At 34.9% G+C, this 20,742-nt stretch overlaps 2 protein-coding genes across 2 annotated transcripts; both read left to right on the forward strand.

The window, feature by feature from the left end:
• The first annotated feature begins 10,487 nt into the window (after positions 1–10,487).
• LOC108466921 (uncharacterized) lies at positions 10,488–20,587 on the forward strand. Its single transcript, XM_017767295.2, has 10 exons — positions 10,488–10,849; positions 11,012–12,632; positions 12,877–14,346; positions 14,524–14,888; positions 15,067–16,637; positions 16,933–17,374; positions 17,740–17,902; positions 18,045–18,148; positions 18,262–18,353; positions 18,434–20,587. The coding sequence occupies exons 1-10, from the start codon at positions 10,620–10,622 to the stop codon at positions 18,508–18,510; spliced, it is 6,135 nt and encodes a 2,044-aa protein (XP_017622784.1). The 5' UTR covers positions 10,488–10,619; the 3' UTR covers positions 18,511–20,587.
• On the forward strand, positions 19,943–20,439 carry LOC108466368 (uncharacterized). The gene is made up of 2 exons (XM_017766692.1): positions 19,943–20,329; positions 20,401–20,439. The coding sequence occupies exons 1-2, from the start codon at positions 19,943–19,945 to the stop codon at positions 20,437–20,439; spliced, it is 426 nt and encodes a 141-aa protein (XP_017622181.1).
• Positions 20,588–20,742: the final 155 nt, after the last annotated feature.

The following is a 20,742-nucleotide window of genomic DNA, read 5'->3' on the forward strand; positions in this document are numbered from 1 at the left end:
TCGATTCTTTCACATATCTTAACCCCTACTTCTTCGTTCCTTACAAGTACCTGAGTATTCTCTTTGTAACAACATAATGAAACCTTCTCAACTTGCAGGTTGAACAATATCGAGCCTTGTATTAGTGAGATAAATCAGAGATCCCACTAAGCTTCGATAAAGCATCTCATCATTCATCTCTTCGCCATCTTTTTCTTGCAACTTTTCATTAAGTGCCATTGGTGTAGGCACCGATTTACAAGTCAACATCTGAAACTTCTTCAATAGGTCTTCCACATATGTTTCTTGAGAAATAAAAATCTCAGCACTTGATTGCTTAACTTGAAAATTAAGAAAATACTTCATAAGGCCGAGATTACACATCTTGAACTCTTTCATCATGGCCCTTCTAAATTTTCAACCATCTTTATATTGGTTCTTGCATAGATCACTTCATCAACGTAAAGACAAACTATTAGAAAGTTCATGTTTACTCCAACCTTCATATAAATGATGTGTTGAGAAATGTGTTCGTATTATAGTAAACATGTAACTATTTTCTATTTATTTGAACGATAAATAAATAAAGTTAATTTCATATTTCACTATTATGCCTTTTGCATTTTTTGTCTTTCATATTTTGCATACATAGCAAAATTGTGACAAGCAAATATTAGCTCATTGATTGCCTAAGTTCAAATTGAAGATAAGTGGCATTATAAGAAGTTCAAATTGAAGATAAGTGGCATTATAAGAACGTTTACATTACGAGAAATGCAACTTACTTCAGTAGATAATTTAAATAAGTTTGAAATCCCGTAAAAGAATCAAAGTGGGCATTTGATTCAAATACTGAGAAGGGTTATTATGTCATCTACAATTCCAATTGGCGAGATGGCTAGTCATGGCTATCAGAGTAGTTGATTACACAGGTAGAGACATAGATGTATTCATTGATAGAATGATACATTGAACTGGACCCAAGATGAATTAATTCTAAATCCATTTGTGAATTAATTCACTTGTGACATTCATGGTGTGATTTACCTAAATCCCGAGTAAGTCACTGACCATGCGTATGCAACTCATATGTTTTGATATAAGTGGAGGCTTATGCTCTAAAGATCATTGAGCCCATACTCGGTATGTTAGGTTACATGACTTGTATATGGCATGGCTTTACTAGCAACAGTGGAATTCATAACTCAATGAAAGAGTTAGTGATATCCTCTCATTGGCATCGTGTGGATTGATAAATATGGAACGTAGCCACAGGTTGCTTGTTCTTGAACGAGCAATTTATTATAGTCATTTGTTGACAGTGACCATATTAATCATTAAGAAAACACAATGGAGACAATGAGATAAGATAGGATTGTATTTAGTGAACGAATTTAACTCAAAGAAATCAAGGATATCATATGAGGGTAACACACATAAGATGAGGTTATTGGACAAAGCAGTTGAATGAATTGCTTTCGTAAATAGTACAAAAATAAAGAGTTTTCAATCATGGTACTTATTGTGGATTGAATTCATGATTAAGTAATTGTGAATTATCATAACGATGCTCTTGAACATAAATTGCAATTACTAGAGCCTAATTGTATATGTCCGATTGGTCTCTCTACTAGCTCAAAAAAAGCTCAATCGGACTGCATTTAAATCAAAAGAAAATTTACGACTTTCAAAATAATTTAATTAAGTCGATTTATTCGATGTGGAATTAAATTAGGTGGCCGTGAGAATTATTCAACTAGAGAATTTGATTAAGGAATTTTCTTGAAGAATTAATTTAGAAAATCTAAGTGATTTTTAGAAAAATTAATTTTGATCAAGTAAAATTAAATTAATCAAATTAATAAAAATTAATATGATATTTTTAGAAATTAATTTTCAAGTCAAACAATTGTCCCAATGGGTAATTAAACTTAAAAATTGGACATGAGATCGTAAATTAAGCCTGGGAGCCCAAAAATCAAGACCAAGACCTAAAAACTAGTCGAACTGGGCCAACAGTCTAACCAATGGCTAGACCGGACCGATTGGGTCTTCACTGACCCAGACCGAACTAGCAATAGCCGAACTGGCTCGGGGTGCCGTAAGGGTGTCGCACCTGCATCACCAGACACGGCGGTGTCGACGGTTGCGATAGTGGAGTCTTGGTGGTTGGTGGTTGCAACGACGATGTCCCGATGGCCAGCAACGGTTGGTTTTTAGTGGTTGAGCAGTGAAAGAATTACACTCCTACTGAGATTGTACCAAAGAATTTGATTTTAGATTTACTATTCCAAAAATAATATTATTTTAATAGTTTAATATTAAATTTAATTTAATGTTTATCTACAAGATAAACATTCTATTATTTTAATAAGATTTAATATTAAATCTAATATTTAATATTAATAAATATTATATTAATTTAATATTAAAGTGATTAAGTTTAATCATAGTTGAACCCTCTAAACTCTCCTTCTATAAAGAGAGTCTTGGGTCATTATTTTACACATACTTGAATACAAGAGAAAGTTGTAGAGAGAAAATTCTCTGAAGAGATTATTTTAGAAAATTTCTAAAGATACTTTTTTATTTACAACTTGACTCAAAAGTTTAGAAAAATTACAAAATTACCCCACTGGTAATTTTTGTGAAAAAATTTTCTGATTCGAAGCGAGCCCATACTCAGTAGACATAAGCTTAAGGATAGTGGAGAAGACTACTTGGTCAAAGTGCTCATCCTAGAAGAATCAAAAAGGTACAATTTTGATTAAGTGTTTACTACTTTAGATATCAAAACCAAGATCTTGTTTTGGAAAAATTTTTAAAACTCTGGCTTTTCCTTAAATTTATTTTCCACTGTGTTTCCCAAACCCGTTTTTCCAACAATATCACTCGCTCGGGCTCCGTAAAAGACCAAAGTGTTAAAAGTATAAGTCAATTTTGTTGCTCCATGCTCAAGGGGCATGTTTTAACCCGTTAAGACCATTTTGAAGCCGATACACTTTTTCTTCCTTCCCATTTACGACATATCCTTTGAGCTTTCAATAAGGTTAACTTCATGTTGAGTTGGTACACCTTTATCTCTAACTGATATGCCAAAGTGAAAACAGTTCTTATCATATTCATTCGAGTAACTAGAGCGAAGGTCTCATTGAAGTCGACCCCTAGCTACTGCGAATAACCTTTTGCGACCACTATAGCCTTGTATTTCTGAATGCTTCCATCCTTGTTATACTTTGTCTTGAATATCTATTTCAATTCAATTACATCCTTTCCTTCAAGCAAATCGACCAAATCCTACATTTGATTTTTCTGGATGCTTCTAATTTCTTGATTCATGGCTTTTCTCTATACTTTTTGCTCTGTATCTTCCTCAAAATTTTGTGGTTCTCTAGAAAATAAAGTAAAATTGCTTACAACATATATGTCGGATAATGAGCAATAAATCTGAGGAAAATCTGTGTCACACTTGATTTCCTTCAAACCCGAAAATTTAGAACAATTTGGGGGTTAAATTAAAAGAAATTGTAGGTTGGAAACCTCTACTGAAAAATCAAGGAAACTTAGTGACTAAATTAGACATGGTTGAAATCCAATTATGACTCTGTTAGACTGGAACTAATTGGTTCCTTAGTGGGAGACACAATGATTACCAACGAATGATTTCTATAAGGTTGGTAACCAAGCGATAAGAACTATATACATAGTTGGGAAATGACTTTTTTATGAGAATTCTCCTCACTTCTATTTCATTTTCTTCTCTCCTTCACCTTCTTCCTTGGTTGCTTCGGAGAAGAGATGGTTATGGGAAGCTCTGCATGGAGCGGAGATCATGAGGTTTGAGTCAGAAAAATAAAGAATCTAGTAAGCTGGTAAGGTTCCCAGTCCTTTTGTTTATGTAAGGTTAAGAAAATGAATATAAGGAATTTTAGAGACCATTTTAGGGGCTCTACATGTTTCTGGAATTTTGAGTTCTAAGTTGAAAATACTAAGTTTAACTCATAATTCTGGTTGTCATGCCTAACTACCAAGAGAGTGGAAGTTCTAGCAGTTGCAAAAGCAAAGTTGAAAATGCGAAACAGCATCAGATGAGTTTCTGCACTTGCCTTCTAGATGATAAAAGTTGGAATGTAAGCTTGCAAGTTGTAAGGGGGTGTAGATTTCAGGTTTAACCGAACAAATTCGATTAATCAATCAGTTAACCGAATTAATTCAATCGAGGGTCGATTAATAATGTTTTGAAAGTTTGGTTAACGGTTAATTCGGTACAAAATCGATTAATTAACTGAATTCACCGAAAATTTATATTCTTATATACATTTTACATATTAAATTCGGTTAATTTGGTTAATTCGGTTAATTTTTTTATATGTTTTATACTTGTTTTAACCAAAAAGCAAAAAAAAACCATATAAATTTCGGTTATTTTGTTCAATTAATTTGGTTAATTCAGTTAATTTTTTATGTGTTATACTTGTTTTAGCCAAAAAATAAAAAATAAAAACATATAAATTTCAGTTGTTTCAATTAATCGACCGAATTAACCGAAAAAGTTCAGTTCGATTAACATTTTTTGAAAAAAATTCGATTCAGTTAACGGTTAAAGATTTAAAAGGGTCGGTTAATTCAGTTAATGGTAATTCGAGTCAGTTAACCGATTGAACAGCCTTAGCAAGTTGTGTGCTAATTATTAAATTGTAGACAACAAATGTTTAGTTAACTAGTATGATGTACGTAAAATGATAATTTGTATGAATAATGTATATGTATGGCAGAAGGAAATTATCGAAGGGATAGATGAAGTTAAGTCTTAGGAATGGAAATTTCTGTTAGATACTAAGTATACGGTACTACTGTGTGTAAATCGTGATGTGTGAAGCTCCGAGCCTTGTAGAGGGGATACTACGGTGTTCGAGTGTCAAGGTTAAGAATGGAGAAATGGAGGAATAAGGGAAAATGAAATTCCTGTTAAATAATTCCATACGATGTTACTGAGTGCAAACCGTGATGTATGAAACTTTGGGCCTTACAAGGGGAACACATCAGTGTTCGAGAATCAAGTGGATATGAGATAGGTTGATATCGACGGTTATAAGGCTCCATAAAGCAACATCGTGGTGGTGGTCAAAAGGCTTTTTGGGACGACACTGTGAAGGTGATAAGGTCCCACAGGGCACACTTAAAAAAGAGGTCTAATATGTAAAACCATAGCTCGGGTATGGCAATCAGTATAGTCTGCTGAGACAGTAAACATGGGGTAGTCCACTAGGACATTAAACATGGGAATTTTAGGTATAAGGCAATAGCTTGGTTATGGAATCATATGGAGTCCACCGGGACATTAAAGACAAGTGGTCTTCTAGGAGGATTACAAAGGGGAATCTCGTGAACAAAGAAAAAGAGATTTGAAGAAAAATGCAAGTGTTAGCAAGCAATAGTTAGCAAGCGGATTATGAGAAATCAGTCAATCAAGGTAACTTTAATAGATAGGGAAATAGTACGCCAAAATAGTAATTAAGAAAGTCAGTGAGGCACATAGGTGGTAAGCCAGTAAGAATTAGGCATGGAAATGATGCATCCGCAATACCTGGTGTGAAGATGATTCGAATAAGGTTCACTAGAGGATTAAGAATAAAGGTCCATAATTAAGAGCCACCAAAAAGTCTTTAAAGAAGCTTTGTATGTTGAAAGAGAACCTCAGAAGGTTAGTAGGAGTTCTACCTCAATATGAGGCTCGTTGATGCCAATGTTAGGAAGGGAAGATTAATCATCGGTACTCTAGACCTATTAATCGATAAAGAAAGAGTTAGACAGAACCCACTGACAAAAAAAAAAGTTCCAGGAAAGATAAATTAAGTGATAGATACGTCTATCAAGACTATTCCTCTTTAAGAGGATTATATTGCAAGGTACTTGCCAAGAGCTAGTTCTATAAGGAACAATCAGATAAGAGGGATTGTAAACTCAAAAGGTCATTCAGGTGACAGTCTACTAGACAGTAGGTCCAAATGGTTCCTAGAAGATGGACATGTTACACTTATAAGCATGGTATCGCAAACAATATGGATTACAAAGAAGTAATCCAATCACTACTCATTCCAAGTGGGATGAATCCGCTAGAGTGGCAGGTAACCTCAATAGTTATCCCAATAGATGAGATGTCAGTAAGTCCTTCAGGACTATGATAAGAAAAGGAGTTTGTCATGGACTAACAGATTTGGAATGACCACCAAGGGGGACATACCCAATGGCCATTAAGAGGGTAGGCCGAAGGACTACCTTATAAGAACATGGTGGAAAGAAGAATCCATACTAGGGATAAATGGAAGAATGAAGAGGAGTAAAGGAAGGACAAAGTCTGCAGAGATGGCCTGAGGAACCATCAAGACTGATCAAAGGTTGATAGGATTGCTAGAAGAAAATCGCTTAATGATTTATTCGTCGATAGATGGGATTGGGAATAAATCAAAGCCACTATGTCGGGTTAAGAGAAATTCTCTCACATAAGCTGGGGGTCAATTGCATTTAGTTTCTTTTCTTTTACCATTCTTGCAAGACGGGGTCTAAGTATAACTAATCCAATTAGAAGACTCACTAAGTTATTTTAGGACTTATTGAGGTTTGACTTGTGGTTACAAGATTCGTGGAATAAGGAAACTCGATGAAGGACCAAGCTAGAATGCGTTGGATCAATGATCATTGTCAGTAAAGTGTCAAGCACATAGGAAGAGGGAACCTATAAAGACTCTGCCATGGGGTCAAATATATTGTAACTATGTAGTTCCCTCAGAGTCCAGAGTTGAAGTAAACTTTAATTTTAAAATTTTTGTCTCTGTTGTAAAGGTTTTTAAATAAATATGTAATAAAGTCTAATTTTAAAATAATGAGTTCTATACTTGTATACGAACCCAGTTCAGTGGTGACACTCCATACCCGAATTCAGCAATCAAGTCAGATAGGGTCGTTACAAATTTAGTGGTATCAAAGCATAATTTAGTCGATCCTTTAGACCTAGAAATTGAGAGGAATATCCCTTATGTGCATGACTTTTGATCTGGCTAAGCCCTCGAGTCTTATTTTATTCAATTATTGTATGTTGAATGTATATATATATGTTCGCTAAAATTGGCGAGCAGATACGAGATTAAAAGCAGACGAATAGAGGAAAAAGACATAAAAGAAAGATAAGTAAATACATTGATTGGAAGTACAAGTGCTAGAGAAAACAAAATTTTATTAAAGGAAAGATATAACGAAAGTAAAGCATCATTATCCACCAAGTGAGTTGTCACTTCAAAGGTGTCTTTGCCTCCTTCCGACTAAGTCTTCTAAAAGGAGTGGAAACAATCATGCTTGATTTTTGAGAATAAGGATTAGGTGAAAGAGTTGCTGAGGAAGGTACGCTTGGATGTCAGATTTGGTAACAGATGCAAACTCTTTATGGGCTTAAGGGTTCTCCATTTTTCTAGTGTGCCTTTTTTAATAGGGTGCAGCTCCCACCAACCCTTTTTCTTTTGCACACCTACAGAGGTTTGAATTTAGGCTTCCAAGCAAGGAGAGCATAGGTAAACCCCCAATTCTAGTGGACAGGTTCCTATGAATCAATTTTTTTTAAACAATCATTAATTATCAATCATTCATTCAAAACATGTTATTCATACTAAATTCGAATTAAATCGCGCTTATGAAAGCTTTAAAAACAATTCAAAACTAATCGGGGACTAATTTGAAATATTTTAGAAAAATATGGTAAAAATGCAAAATAAGGGTCACACGGTTGTGTTGCCAGGCTATGTAACTAACTGTGGCTGTATGGACCTAATTGTATAACATTACAAATATTCACACAGTAATATGGCTAGGTCGTATGTGAGACTAAGTACATAGTATTATATATATACAAGCCTAAATACATGCCATTTATATCAACTATAAAATAAACTTTTTACCAACATTGTTTAAGCTGATCTTCGATTCTTCGGATGCTACTGGAACGACCTACTGAATCTAACTACTTGTGCACAGAAGACTTGACAATTATATGTTGTGTAATTTTTTTGCTCAGTGATGCTAATATCATATAAATCATTACATAAGTATTGAAAATAAATTAATTGATAAAATAAATTAAAACATGATTATAAATATCATTAATAACATCACAATAAAAGGAAATTATAATATTAATAAACTTTAATATTACAATATTGACAAACTGAATAAAAAAAAGCTTTTTTAATCAAATTCAAATTCGCATGATTAATTTAATTCGCACAATGTGGAAATTCAAATAAATTCATCTTTTGTTTTTACTTTTCTTTCAATTTAGACATCGCATTAAGATTTAGACATCGCATTAAGGTTTAGACTCATAACAAGATACACGCATCTGCCACCCCAAGTTGTTCAGCAATGATAACTATCAGAGTAATCCACGACCCTCTGAGAATTGGGACTGCCCACAACCCTTTAGGAATTGGGCCTAATAATAATAATAACTGGCTAATTTGGCATGTCCTCCCTCGACCCTCTGGGAATTGAAGAGTTCTAAATCCTCTAATATAAAGACTCTATGGCATGCCAACTATATCCAATTTAGTCTAACTTAGTGAAACGAGGTAAAAACCAAATTTCATAATCCATTTCAATTCCATATTAATATAATTCTCATTCCAATTTCATTTCATGTTCAAATTACATATCGCCTAATGTAAAATTAGGCTTCCAATTCAAAACATATTAAACATTTTCTTGCTCAATCATCTAAAACATAATACTCAAATCTAAATCATAACCATGAATTTGCCAATTTAATCATTTGAAAAACATAGTCTTCCATCTCGAAACATAATTTTATAAATATTAACTAAATCATTCAAACTCATCCAAAACTCATAAAAATAAAATAAATATAACTAGTCTTAGTAAACTAAATATTATAAGACATTATGTAATGAAAATAAGATATTAGCACAAATCGAAGTTTCAATCACTTTACTTATTTTCTTCACCTTTCTCCTTCAAGATGCTTGCTTCGTTTTTAGTTACAGTAGGAGCAATTCAATACAACCATATCATTTATCTATTATAATACTAAAACTAATAATAATAAACTTAAATATGCATGGTTAATCAAGTTGACAACTTAAGTTTCCTAGTCTAAAATTCGCATATCTTTCGACTCGATTATCCGCTTTCAATTTTATTTTCACCAAAATATTTATTGTTTCACGAGCTATCATTTAGCACTAATATTACACAAAGTGGCCAAGGTTCTACTTCTCCTTCACCATGGCCAAATGTACCAAGTAGACTTTCTATCCATTTTTATTTCCTTTTCACACTTCTAACAAGCTAGAATTCATCTTCTAATCATTTCCTTTCAAAAAATGTACCTACTTCACTTAAGATTTTTAAGCTTCCATTAATGTCCTTTAATGACAACTTTAATATACTTGATAAAATAAAAACTATTGGTACATATATGTAAAATAAGCTTCAAAGATTTAAAATCTATGAAAAGTTTGAAAAATATCATACCTTATGCTTGAATTTAAAGGAAAATAATGAAAGAATTTTTTCTCCCCTTTAATTTTCTTAAAAGAAAAAAAATGAGAAATATGTTCATCTTTCTCCATTTTTATGTATTATAATATTAATTAATAAAATTATTACTTATTAAAATATTATTATCTAATAAAAATATCATTTAAAAGCCATCATTAAACCATTAATTTTTCTTAAGTAATGGTAAAATTGTCATCAAGTCTTTTTCATCAAAATAAAAATGGAATAGTTGCACTTTAGTTCCTATACTTTTCTAACTTATTCAATTTAGTCCCTTACTCGATGCCGAATTTTTAGTCTAACCGCATGCTCCGACTAATAATTCTCTATGTTTTCATATTTGACAGTTTCCTCTAAAAACGATTATAATTTCTTGTACTACTATTTATTTATAGATTACTTATTCAAGGAATTCTACCACAAATATTCTTCTTCTTCTTCTTTTTAAAGTAGGGGTGTTACATTAGTAATTTTATTTAAAATGGGAATTTCATATTTTCGGACTTGAACTTGATAATTGTTCCCATACTGGGGTCAAAACTTTTTTTTGGTCCAAGTTAGACCCTAAGCTTGGTAAATGTTCCCACATTAGGACTTGAAATTTTTTTATCCAAATTAGTCCTTGAAAACCTTAAAGTTTAGCCCAATGTGAGAGCAATTACCAAGTTCAGATCTCAATACTGAAACAATTGTCAAGTTCAGGGTCTAACTTGGACAAAAAAAATTCAAGCCCCAGTGTGAAAAAAGGTTGCGCAATTCAAGCCCCAATGTAGGAACAATTGCCAAATTTAAAACTTAACTTGAACAAAGAAAAAGTTTAGATCCAATATGAGAAAAGTTACCAAGTTTAGGCCCCAAATATAATTTAACCCTAAAAAAATTGGCGGGTAAAGCAAGCTAATTGCATTTGGCGTCCGGTCAAATTATTAAAACGCAGCGTACGTAGAACCGAAGCCAAAACCCTACAAAAGTATCAGGAAAACCCTTGTCCTATTTTCTTTTTTCCGAATTTGTAGAAGCAACAAAACCAAGCTCCCTCACTCCTCTCCGGTAATCAACGGTTTCAAAAAAATATGGTTGATAAATCTGTGAAGTTAACAAAGAAAAACAAGAGGAAGTTTAACAGTTCCCAAGAAAAATCGAGTCTTAGAAAACGCCGCCTTAACGATTTTTTGATCAAGGAAGCAAAAGAAGGTGAAAGCTCGGCGCGGACTGAACCGGAGCTGAATCCCAGTGAAGAACGCCCATGGAGAAATCTACAGTTAATTCTTTCCTTGCAAAACAAACAAACCGACCTTCAAAAGTTAGTATTTTAGTTTTTTTCCCTTTAGCATAAAAAAGTGAATTTGTTTGCTTCATTTATTCGGTTTATTTGTTATATTATCTCTTTCGCCTTTTCTTTTCATTTGAATCGAAATGGATATGCAAGATTTAATTTTGAGTAATGGAGTGTGTATTGTTGCAGAAAGGTAGAGCTGGCTTTTGATTTTGTTGATTCAGAAGAGAAAGAAGTAAGAAACGATGTGGATGGAGATGATGAAACGGTGAATATATCTCGAATGATTGTTTTTCTAAGTGATTGGATTCAGTCATTGTTAATTTCTCCTCAAAAGACTGATAAAGTTGATGGAGTCGTTGACGCTTGTTTGGATTTTAGATGTTGGCGGATTTTTGAATTCTGTTTGAAAGAGTCTTTGAAATTGCATGTATCTTTGAATTTCTCTCGGAATTTATTAAGAGCAATTGGTTACATTGCAAGAAATGTTTTGTCTTTTATTAGCGATCCATCTATGTCTTCAAATGAATCAGTTTTTGCTGGTGAAGGGTTTGAATTGTATGGTGTATTTCTTGATTGTGTTTCCTTGTTATTCTCATTCCAACATGGCTTGTCAAATGAAAATTTAGAGTTATGGGTTTCCAATATTGACCTAGTGCTTCAGCTTGTTCACAAAATTCATGCTCAGAACCTTGGTGGTGGCAATATAGGTGCATTTGCCATGCGGTTTTCTTGTGTGGTTCTTGAGCCATTTGCCAAGTTTTTGAGGATTCAGCCCACTCGGAAAAATGGGTTTCGTGATTTTGTAGACAAGCTTCTTGAGCCCTTGTTGCTTCTGCTAGATGTCTTGTATGGCTGTGTTAATGAGAACAATTCTTGCTTGACAAGGAACTTGTTGATGTTGGTTGAAGAAGTATTATCTCATGGGTTATTTCATCCAATTCATATTGATGGATTTTTAGGCTTGCGCAGTGTGGAAAATTATGCTCTGAAAATTGATGCAAAAGACTCAAATGTGGTCATTAAAAGTTATCACAGACATTTATTTGACAAACTACAGAGCATGGTAAAGAAGAACATAGTATTGAGTGGTATTGGACGATTATTTCACTTGTTTGCTGCTCGAATTAAAAAGCAAAAAGGAGCTTCAGCTGCAGGGACTGCTGGAAAATTTGGAGGTACTAGGTGCATGGAAGATGAGTTATCTGGTCATTTGTCTACAGATCCATCTCCAAGTAGTAGGGCAATTCCAGATAATAACTATAGATCTAGTACTTACAGTGCAGAAGCACGGAAGTCACTAATTGATTTTTTTGTTCAGCTTTTGGAGCCTCTCCTGCTTGAGATGGATGCCTACATGCAATCTAACTTGGCAGCTAGGGTCTCATTGGTAGATGTTCATTGCACACTGAAGTCCATTAATAGTTTAGTTGCCAGTTTTGTACATGAAAAAGTATATGTAAGAACAGAAGATATCTCAGAAGGAGCTTGTCTTAATTTCTTGAAGAAAGTTTATAATACAGTAATCTCATTTGCTGCGAAATTATTTGGCCTGTCAGAAATGGATATAGATGGCAAGACACGGAAGGAAATGTTTCCTTTATTAGCCAAGGAGTTATTTCTTGCTGTAGGGCACTTCTTGGATATTGAAAACGATGTTATTGGGAGTGATTTAATTAGCTTATGGCTCATGATACTTTCTTACTTGACCAGTCTTTCTGATTTAGATTTACCAGATCAATCCTTATTGATTTCCCCAATACTTGATCTTGGGTGCCAGCTGGTTAATCTTTATAGCGCACTTCGCCAGGTTAGTTTATATTTTTCATATATGCACTTTCTAACTGTTGCAGTCTTGAATGGCACTGTTAACAACTTGTAAACCATGTTGGACAGTGCTTATTTTCTTTCATGGGATTTAAGGGTATTATGTCATTTGATCAATTACTTCCCCTTTCTGTCTTTTTCACATTTCTTGTCCTTGAATAAATGGCTTAATCTTTCCTTTCATTAAATGGATCAAATCCAATTCATAGACTTTGTAATTGATGTAGGTGAATAATTCTATTTTTACACTCTGCAAAGCAGTGAGACTTTTGATAACACACCACCATGAAAGTGAAACGAGCTGCACCAGATTTTTTGCATACTCAGCATGCTTATCTAATGAAGCAACTGCAGCATCAGTGGCAGTTCTTTTAGGCTCACAAGAATTTAAATTGGCTATTCACCATGCTATTAAATCCATACCAGAAGGGCAAGCGAGTGAACTTATTCAGCAATTAACTGCAGATGTATCAGAATCGATGGAATGGTTGAAAATTGGTTGCTCAGTAACTGATGGAAAAGAAATTGAAAGATTGCACGTAAGAGATCGTGGCATGCTAAGCATTCACAAACAACCAGAACTCTTGGGAAGGGTGCTATCTGAAATTTATATGGTATTGCTAGACTCACTTTCAGTTACCGCAGGAAACTGCATTCTGCTTGGGCCTTCTATAAAGGAGCTAGTAAGTACTATTTATCCTTTCATTTGTAGTCTGGGAGAAAAATGCCTTGATGGTGTCAATGTGTTCCTGTTTTCTGTCATGGGAACGACTTCTGAGAATATGGTGGCTGAGAACAAAAAAGAAAAATATGGAATATCAATACAATGGATATTTGTTTTCCTATTTCGACTATACATGTCTTGCCGAAGCTTGTACAGGCAAGTCATTAGCCTTACACCTCCCATTACATCACGGAAATTGTCGTTGGCAATGGGGGATGCATTCACAGCGTATACTGGTAGGGATTGGATGGAGAAATCAGTTTGGACTGATGACGGCTACTTTTCTTGGATTATTAATCCTTCACTGTCTCTTCTTGATCTTATACACCACATAACAGACACATACATTAAAGACAACATTGAAGATTGCTGTCCACTGATTTATGTACTGCATATTATGGCTCTCCAAAGGCTAGTGGATTTAAGCAGGCATAGATGCTCTCTTGAGTATTTATTAGAGCAGAATAAGAAGCTGATGCAGGTTCAAAAGTTTGATGATGCTGATTTGTCACGTTATAGCAAAAAAGACAGAAAGTTGAAAAGACGCATCTTAGTTTTGGAGCAAGAGGCAGTGCAGCTTGCTGATTTTGTGCTGGGATACCTTTCATTAGTTGCTAATAATCACTCATCAATCCTCTCCTCTGATGACACATCTTGTGAGAAAAAGGCGCATGAAAGTAATAAATGGGATTTTGGTATTTGTTCTGTGAGCAAGAAGTCTTTGCCGATTGCAATTTGGTGGATTATTTGCCAGAATATTGATATTTTATGCATTTATGCCGATGCTAAAAAGTTAAAAAAGAAGTTTAAAACATTCCTCACTCTTTTGATCCAGACTTCCCTTCCTTGTTTATCAAAAAGCTTTCAGCAGGTTGAAAAGCATAAAATTGAAAAAGATGGTCAGCTAAAGAAAATAAGTCTGTATCAGATTTCACAAGGTCTTCTAAAAGATTCCACTCTCTATGATCATAAAGTAAGATAATAAATTCATAAATCTTCTCTCTTTCTTGCAGTTCCATTTCTTTTGTCGCATTTATTCTCTTCGCACTTTTACACATTCCATCTGTAATTTTCTTATGCTTGCGTGGTAGTGATCTGAAATTTTCATGGAGATTATTTTGTGACATGATGTTTACTCCTGGTTTATTAGTTTGTTCGCAGGAATTTGTCATCAAGGTTTTGTCATGCATTGGAGAACTTGGCTCTGTTACTGTTTGGCAATTCATCAGTTAGTGACAGGAATTTTAATTCATTTCCTGTTTGGTCAGAGGTTTTAAGCACACTTGATAACTCACCTGCGGTTGTTTCTGGTAGAAGATATGTTAAGCATGATTCAGCTACAAGATCAATTTCAAATTCATGCAATGAGCAATCTTCTATGAATCCGACATCCCTTCCTTTCAAAACTGTGAAAGATTGTAAGAGTTTGCTTAATCTTCTGTGTTGGATGCCAAAAGGATTTTTGAGTTCAAAATCATTCTCCAAGCTAGCCACATGTGTCCTCCACCTTGACCAGTGAGCCCTCTATCTCTTGTTTGGAATCTATGTTAGACAGCTGGCCTTCCTCTCCCTCCTTTTCTGATTTGAAATAATGTGTATTAATAATCTAATGCATAGTTTACAATCATACACTACTGATGCTTTTACACTTAGTATGAAGTCTCCATTGACAAGAGTCTCTTAATATTTTCAGGCTTGTAGTTGCAGAGCTTTTACTCTGTCAAAGAGCACTGTCTTCATATGGTTGTGAGCTTTTCCAATTGTTTGTCACTTGTCGGAGGACATTGAAAAATATTATTATGGCATTGTGTGAGGAGAATATAGAAGCTAGTCTGTCTTCACTTCTCTCAGTTGCTGAGGGTTCATATTTTATCACATGGCTTTTCAAGTCAGTATCTGCTGTGACTGAACTCCTAGACACAATGTCGGAGGACTGTATTTCTGATTACAAAACTAAGAAATTCTCATTGATGGATCACACATCTTATGTCTTCTTTGCAATAAGCAAATATCAATTTAGTCAGGCTGTTGATTTCATTGGAAATTCTGAGCAACCCTGTAAACATTTTTCTGGTTTTGTCAGTGATCAAAGTATTTTAAATGAACCTCCTTTGTGCTTCAATTATTTGAAAGATAGTGAAGCCTTGAAAAGTTTGTCTACTATTGCTGAGAGTCTAAAGGAACAGGCAGAGAGCTTCCTTTCTTCTTTGAAAGAAGCCCTTGGTATTGCACAAGTAGGAATTGAGGAAGAAGCTGAAAATATTAATAAAATGTCTTTCTTGGTTTCTTGCTTTGGTGGGTTTTTATGGGGCTTAGCATCTGCCTTGAATCAGTTGGGCGAAAAATGTGGGGAGCTAAAGACAAAATTGTTACGATGGAAAAGTGAGCCTCTCTCGAAAATAAAACTCTGCACAAATGTGTTTGTTGATCTTATTAGTAATGTCTTACACATGTTCCTTGAGAAGGGCCAACAGCGAAGAAGTGATCCTGATTCTCAAAGTTCTGACAAGTTTGATTACAGAAGGGATTCTCTGGTTTTTAATGATTTAGTGGTGCTTCCTTGTCTAAATAAGCATTTGTTGCTAGGGTTGCTAAAGGGTGATCATCCTGATAGAGCAGTTTTACTTAGGCAGCTATTAATTACTTATTCTGCTATTTTAAGGCTAAATTTGCGTGTTGGTGGTCCTCTCTTGTCATCAGGCATGGCATCTCTCATAATTGACATGTCACAATTCTTGTTGTTGGAGTTGGCAAACTCAGTTGAAAGCCCGCCACCATTCACTTTTGTTTGGTTAGATGGTGCAGTTAAGTATTTGGAAGAAGTCGGGAGTCACTTTCCGTTCACTGATTCTGCCTTGAACGAAAATGTTTATGGCAAGCTAATAGAATTGCATTTAAGGGGCATAGGAAAATGCATATCTTTACAAGGAAAAAGTGCTACTTTGGAATCTCATGAGCGAGAATCAAGCTCTAAGATACTCCATGATGATACTGGTTTATCCGAGTCATTTCTTTCTCATGGCTCACATTGCCTAGATGAATTCAAAGCTAGGTTGAGGATGTCATTCAGTGTGTTCATTAAGAATCCGTCAGAGTTGCAACTAATGTCAGCAATAGAGGCTATCGAGAAAGCATTGGTGGGAGTACAAGGAGCTCATGGAAGGATATATGAAATAACCGCTGGAAGTGCCAACGGTGGCATGGTCTCCTCAACTGTTGCGGGTGGCATTGACTGCTTGGATCTACTTCTTGAGCATGGTTCAGGTATTATGTCTGACTATCTATTATGGTCATTGTAGTAAACATAAGACATAAATTATGTCACTTGTAGCCTTCACTGCATCTGCTGAAAAGTTAAATTTTCTTTTTATGTTGGATTTGGATAACTTTTGGTTTTGTTAGAGAATACCACTTCTGCTTCATCTTTCATCAACCATGTATAGTTATGAATCTCAAAATCTAGACAGAAGTTTTCACTTAACAATGTCTGTATTCCTTTAACAGCATGTTCTCTTTTACTTGGTTGGACTTATTTGATGGTGCCATGACTTCTTTGTAGGACGCAAATGTTTGAGTGTGATTAAAAGACACATTAGAGGCTTTGTTGCTGCTCTATTCAATATAATCCTGCACTTGCAGAGTCCATTAATATTCTACAGAAAATCTGTGAGTAATGAAGGTGACAGAAACCTTGATCCGGGATCTGTTGTTCTTATGTGTATTGAGGTATTGACCAGAGTTTCTGGAAAACATGCTCTGTTTCAACTGGATCTGTGTCACATAGGGCAGTCTTTGCGTATCCCTGGAGCACTTTTTCAAGAATTCCATCAACTAAGGATTTCTGAAGGACCAGTATCAAGTAACACATTTTTGGATGAACAAAATCACAATTCTACTGTAAGCATGGAATATCATGTTTTGGGCCTGGACCAACAGTTCTCTATAAACCTCTTTGCTGCTTGTTGCCGATTATTGTACTCCATTCTGAAACATCACAAGAGGTATGTGTCAATTTGTGTTTCTTTGTTTACTCCGTAAAAGGTCCCCCTGCCCTTCTGCTTTCTTTGGTTGTTGCAGTTCGAAATCATAAATAGAATCCAAAGGCAAATGTAGGAGAAAAGAATAGAAAAAGGAAAAGGGATGAACTTTTTAGGTTCACCTTTTTAGATGGATACGGGAATACATTTAATGCTTTTCTTGTTTGGGAATATTTTCTCCCAAGTTTCCTTGGTTTGTTAATGTGCATGTTAGACTGCTCTTACATGTATTTTGTGTTTCTCGATTTTCTTACCTTTTCTTATTTTTCCCTAATTCCTTATTGCATGAAGATTCATATGCTAATATTTTTTTTCCTGCTAATTTCAAGTGAATGTGAACGGTGCATTGCTGTGCTTGAAGAATCTGTTTCCCTTCTTCTTCATTGTTTGGAGACAGTGGATGCTGATCTAGTGGTCCAAAAAGGTTATTTTTCATGGGAAATACAAGAGGGAGTGAAATGTGCTGGTTTTCTCCGAAGAATCTATGAAGAGGTATGACAGTATATATCACATCCGCAACTGTTTCATGTAACTTGTGCATATATTTCTGACGATGGTCTAGTTTGACATGTGCATTACATGAATAAGAACCCCTGCTATTCTGACCTTTGACACTTATTGTTAACTTTTACAGATAAGGCAGCAGAAAGATGTCTTTGCAGGGCACTGTTACAAGTTCTTGTCAACCTACATATGGGTTTTTTCAGGATATGGTCCCCATAAAACTGGCATTAGAAGGTGGTAGTCAGTGCTGCTTACTATTATATATGATCATATTTATACATCTACATCTAATCTTATGCTAAATATAAAGAAAACCAATTTCCCCTATATTTTCAATCAATTTGCAGGGAGATAGATGAAGCTCTAAAACCAGGTGTATATGCATTAATAGATGCTTGCTCAGCTAATGATCTTCAATATCTTCATACAGTATTTGGAGGTAAGCCATCTTGATTTACCCCTATCTTAAAAGCACGACTGTCTTAAAACTTTTTCATTCATCTATGCATAATTTTGCAGAGGGTCCTTGTAGAAACACTTTGGCCAGTTTGCAACGTGATTACAAACTGAATTTCCAGTACGAGGGGAAAGTCTGATCTCAGCCATTTACTGTGGTAGGTTATATTGGCAAGTCATCAATTTTTCCACTTTTAACTCATCTTAGTTACAAGGAAACGAACTTTTTAGAGAGCATCATGTTATTGTACAGTTTTCGCGAAAATTGATAAGCTTGATGATCCCGTTTGGGTTCTTAATATAAGGGATAAAGTCCAGACATTTGGTCCGAGAAAGGCTAACTTATCCATATAAGATTAGTCGGATTGGGTAGAACCAAGAGGAATAATTCATGTCTTTTGTTATATTGGATTTCAAATGCTTTGGAGCTTACCAGATGATTGTAGAAATTGGTGTATTGTGGGTTTCTCTAGTTTATCATTTTATTTTTAGGAGGGAAATTAAGGAGCATGGATGATGGATCGTCTCTGACGTTCCCGAGGCTGCTAGCTTGGGGAAGGTCGGTTGTTTCATTCATGAGCTTGTTGTATAAATACTAAAATTTCATTTTTTATATTTATTTTTCACCGTCGTCATGGGCATGTTAGGAACTCATCCCTTAGGTGGGTCTGCCGACACGTGGCCCATATTTGGGAAAAAACACCTTTATGGTCCCCTTAATTTCAATATTGAATAAATTGGTCCCTCAAAAAAATCAAAATAATTTAATCCTTATTAATTTCAAAAGTAAATAAGGACAATCACAACATTAATACTTGGTCTTGATTTAACGAACGTAGCTTACAGTATTTATATAAAATATATAAACATTGAGAGATAAGTTATTATAGCAGTCAAAAGTAGTTATAATTGACAAAGGAAGGTGATTAGTAGTACATAATTGTTTAATTTCAAAATGGATAGGGATTATGTCAGAAGAGGTGGTTTTACCCCATATTTCTAACATGACTATAGTTAAGAGTAATTGAAAAATGCAAGTGTTGGATTCTGATTATTCATGAATAAGATTGAGATTGATGCCCTAGTTCCAACTTGAAAAACATTGTCCATTAGCTCCATCTAAAAGCTTTTAGTGATACACTATATTATTCTGAGATTCCTTCACGCCTATCTATTTGCTCATATGGATATCATAATAAGATGTTTATAATCACCAACGAAAGCTAATTGCTAATTTTTAGAGGAGGATCAACCATAAAACACATTCCGAGGTGCTTGTGTTGTGTAGTGTAGCATTGAGCATTCCCCCGGCCAGTCCCCTTCTCTTCGTTCAATGTTAGTACTATCTATCTTATTATATTATACATCATTCTTGTAATGCAAACCATCCCCAGACCAGACAAGCCAGCTCCATATTCCAAGAATTAACATTTTTCTTCCGTATGCTTACAACTGCAGACAGACTGATTATTTCACTAGGAACCAAATCAACAAATGTGCGGTCTATCTTTTTACTATAAATAGAGTCTTTAATTCACATGCTAGAAAATACCCTAAACCTATACCTCTTTTATGGCCCATCATATTAGAAGTAGAGGTGACTACATATTGGATTTATTCTCTTTAACTCCTCTGCCTTATCCTGTTCTGCTAATCCTTTCTCTCACATCTGTATTTCTCGGAATATCAAGTTACCTTAACTACGAATCCGCTGTGGAATCTGCCGACCAGCAAATGAGTTGGGTACTTTTCGCCACACCAGTCGTGTTAATACTCTTGGCACGATGGCTCTCCTCTATGGAAGTCTCTGGTATGCTGTTTGGTTCATCACCCTGGGAACGTATCCGACGGACTCATCATCACCCTTCTGAAGGTACCTCACCCTGGGTGGTGGCTGCTTTCATTGTGTTGCTGTTAGTCCTGTTGCAGTACCAGTCCATTTTTCGTGAGAGCTGGCTGGTATGATCTTTATATGTGTGTGTAGTACTATAGTTTGAAAAAACTGTGTTGGAATTTCTCATCTTTAACAGGGTTTTGCCTTGTTAGATCCAACACAGTATCTGTGCTAGCAACGGTTCTAAATAACACTGCAAAATTTAGGAAAACAAGTTTCTGTAAGACTTGGAATGGATCTTGCTTCATATAGATGTAGTTTTTCATGGTTAAAACTTAAAAAGTAGTTAACAAAATATTAATACAGTAGAATTCTTCTCATCATTTATATGTTTGTCTGCACAGAGATGGTTTCTGCCGAAAATTCGGTGACAGCTCCATCTATGATGGGGACTAGTTCAAATACTATTAAACTAATGATTTAGTCTATTTACTAGTAACAAGAAAGAAATAAGACCATTTTTTAGAAAAATAGAAAG

The sequence above is a fragment of the Gossypium arboreum genome, chromosome 2 (genome assembly GCF_025698485.1).
Source record: "Gossypium arboreum isolate Shixiya-1 chromosome 2, ASM2569848v2, whole genome shotgun sequence".
Lineage (NCBI taxonomy): Eukaryota > Viridiplantae > Streptophyta > Magnoliopsida > Malvales > Malvaceae > Gossypium > Gossypium arboreum.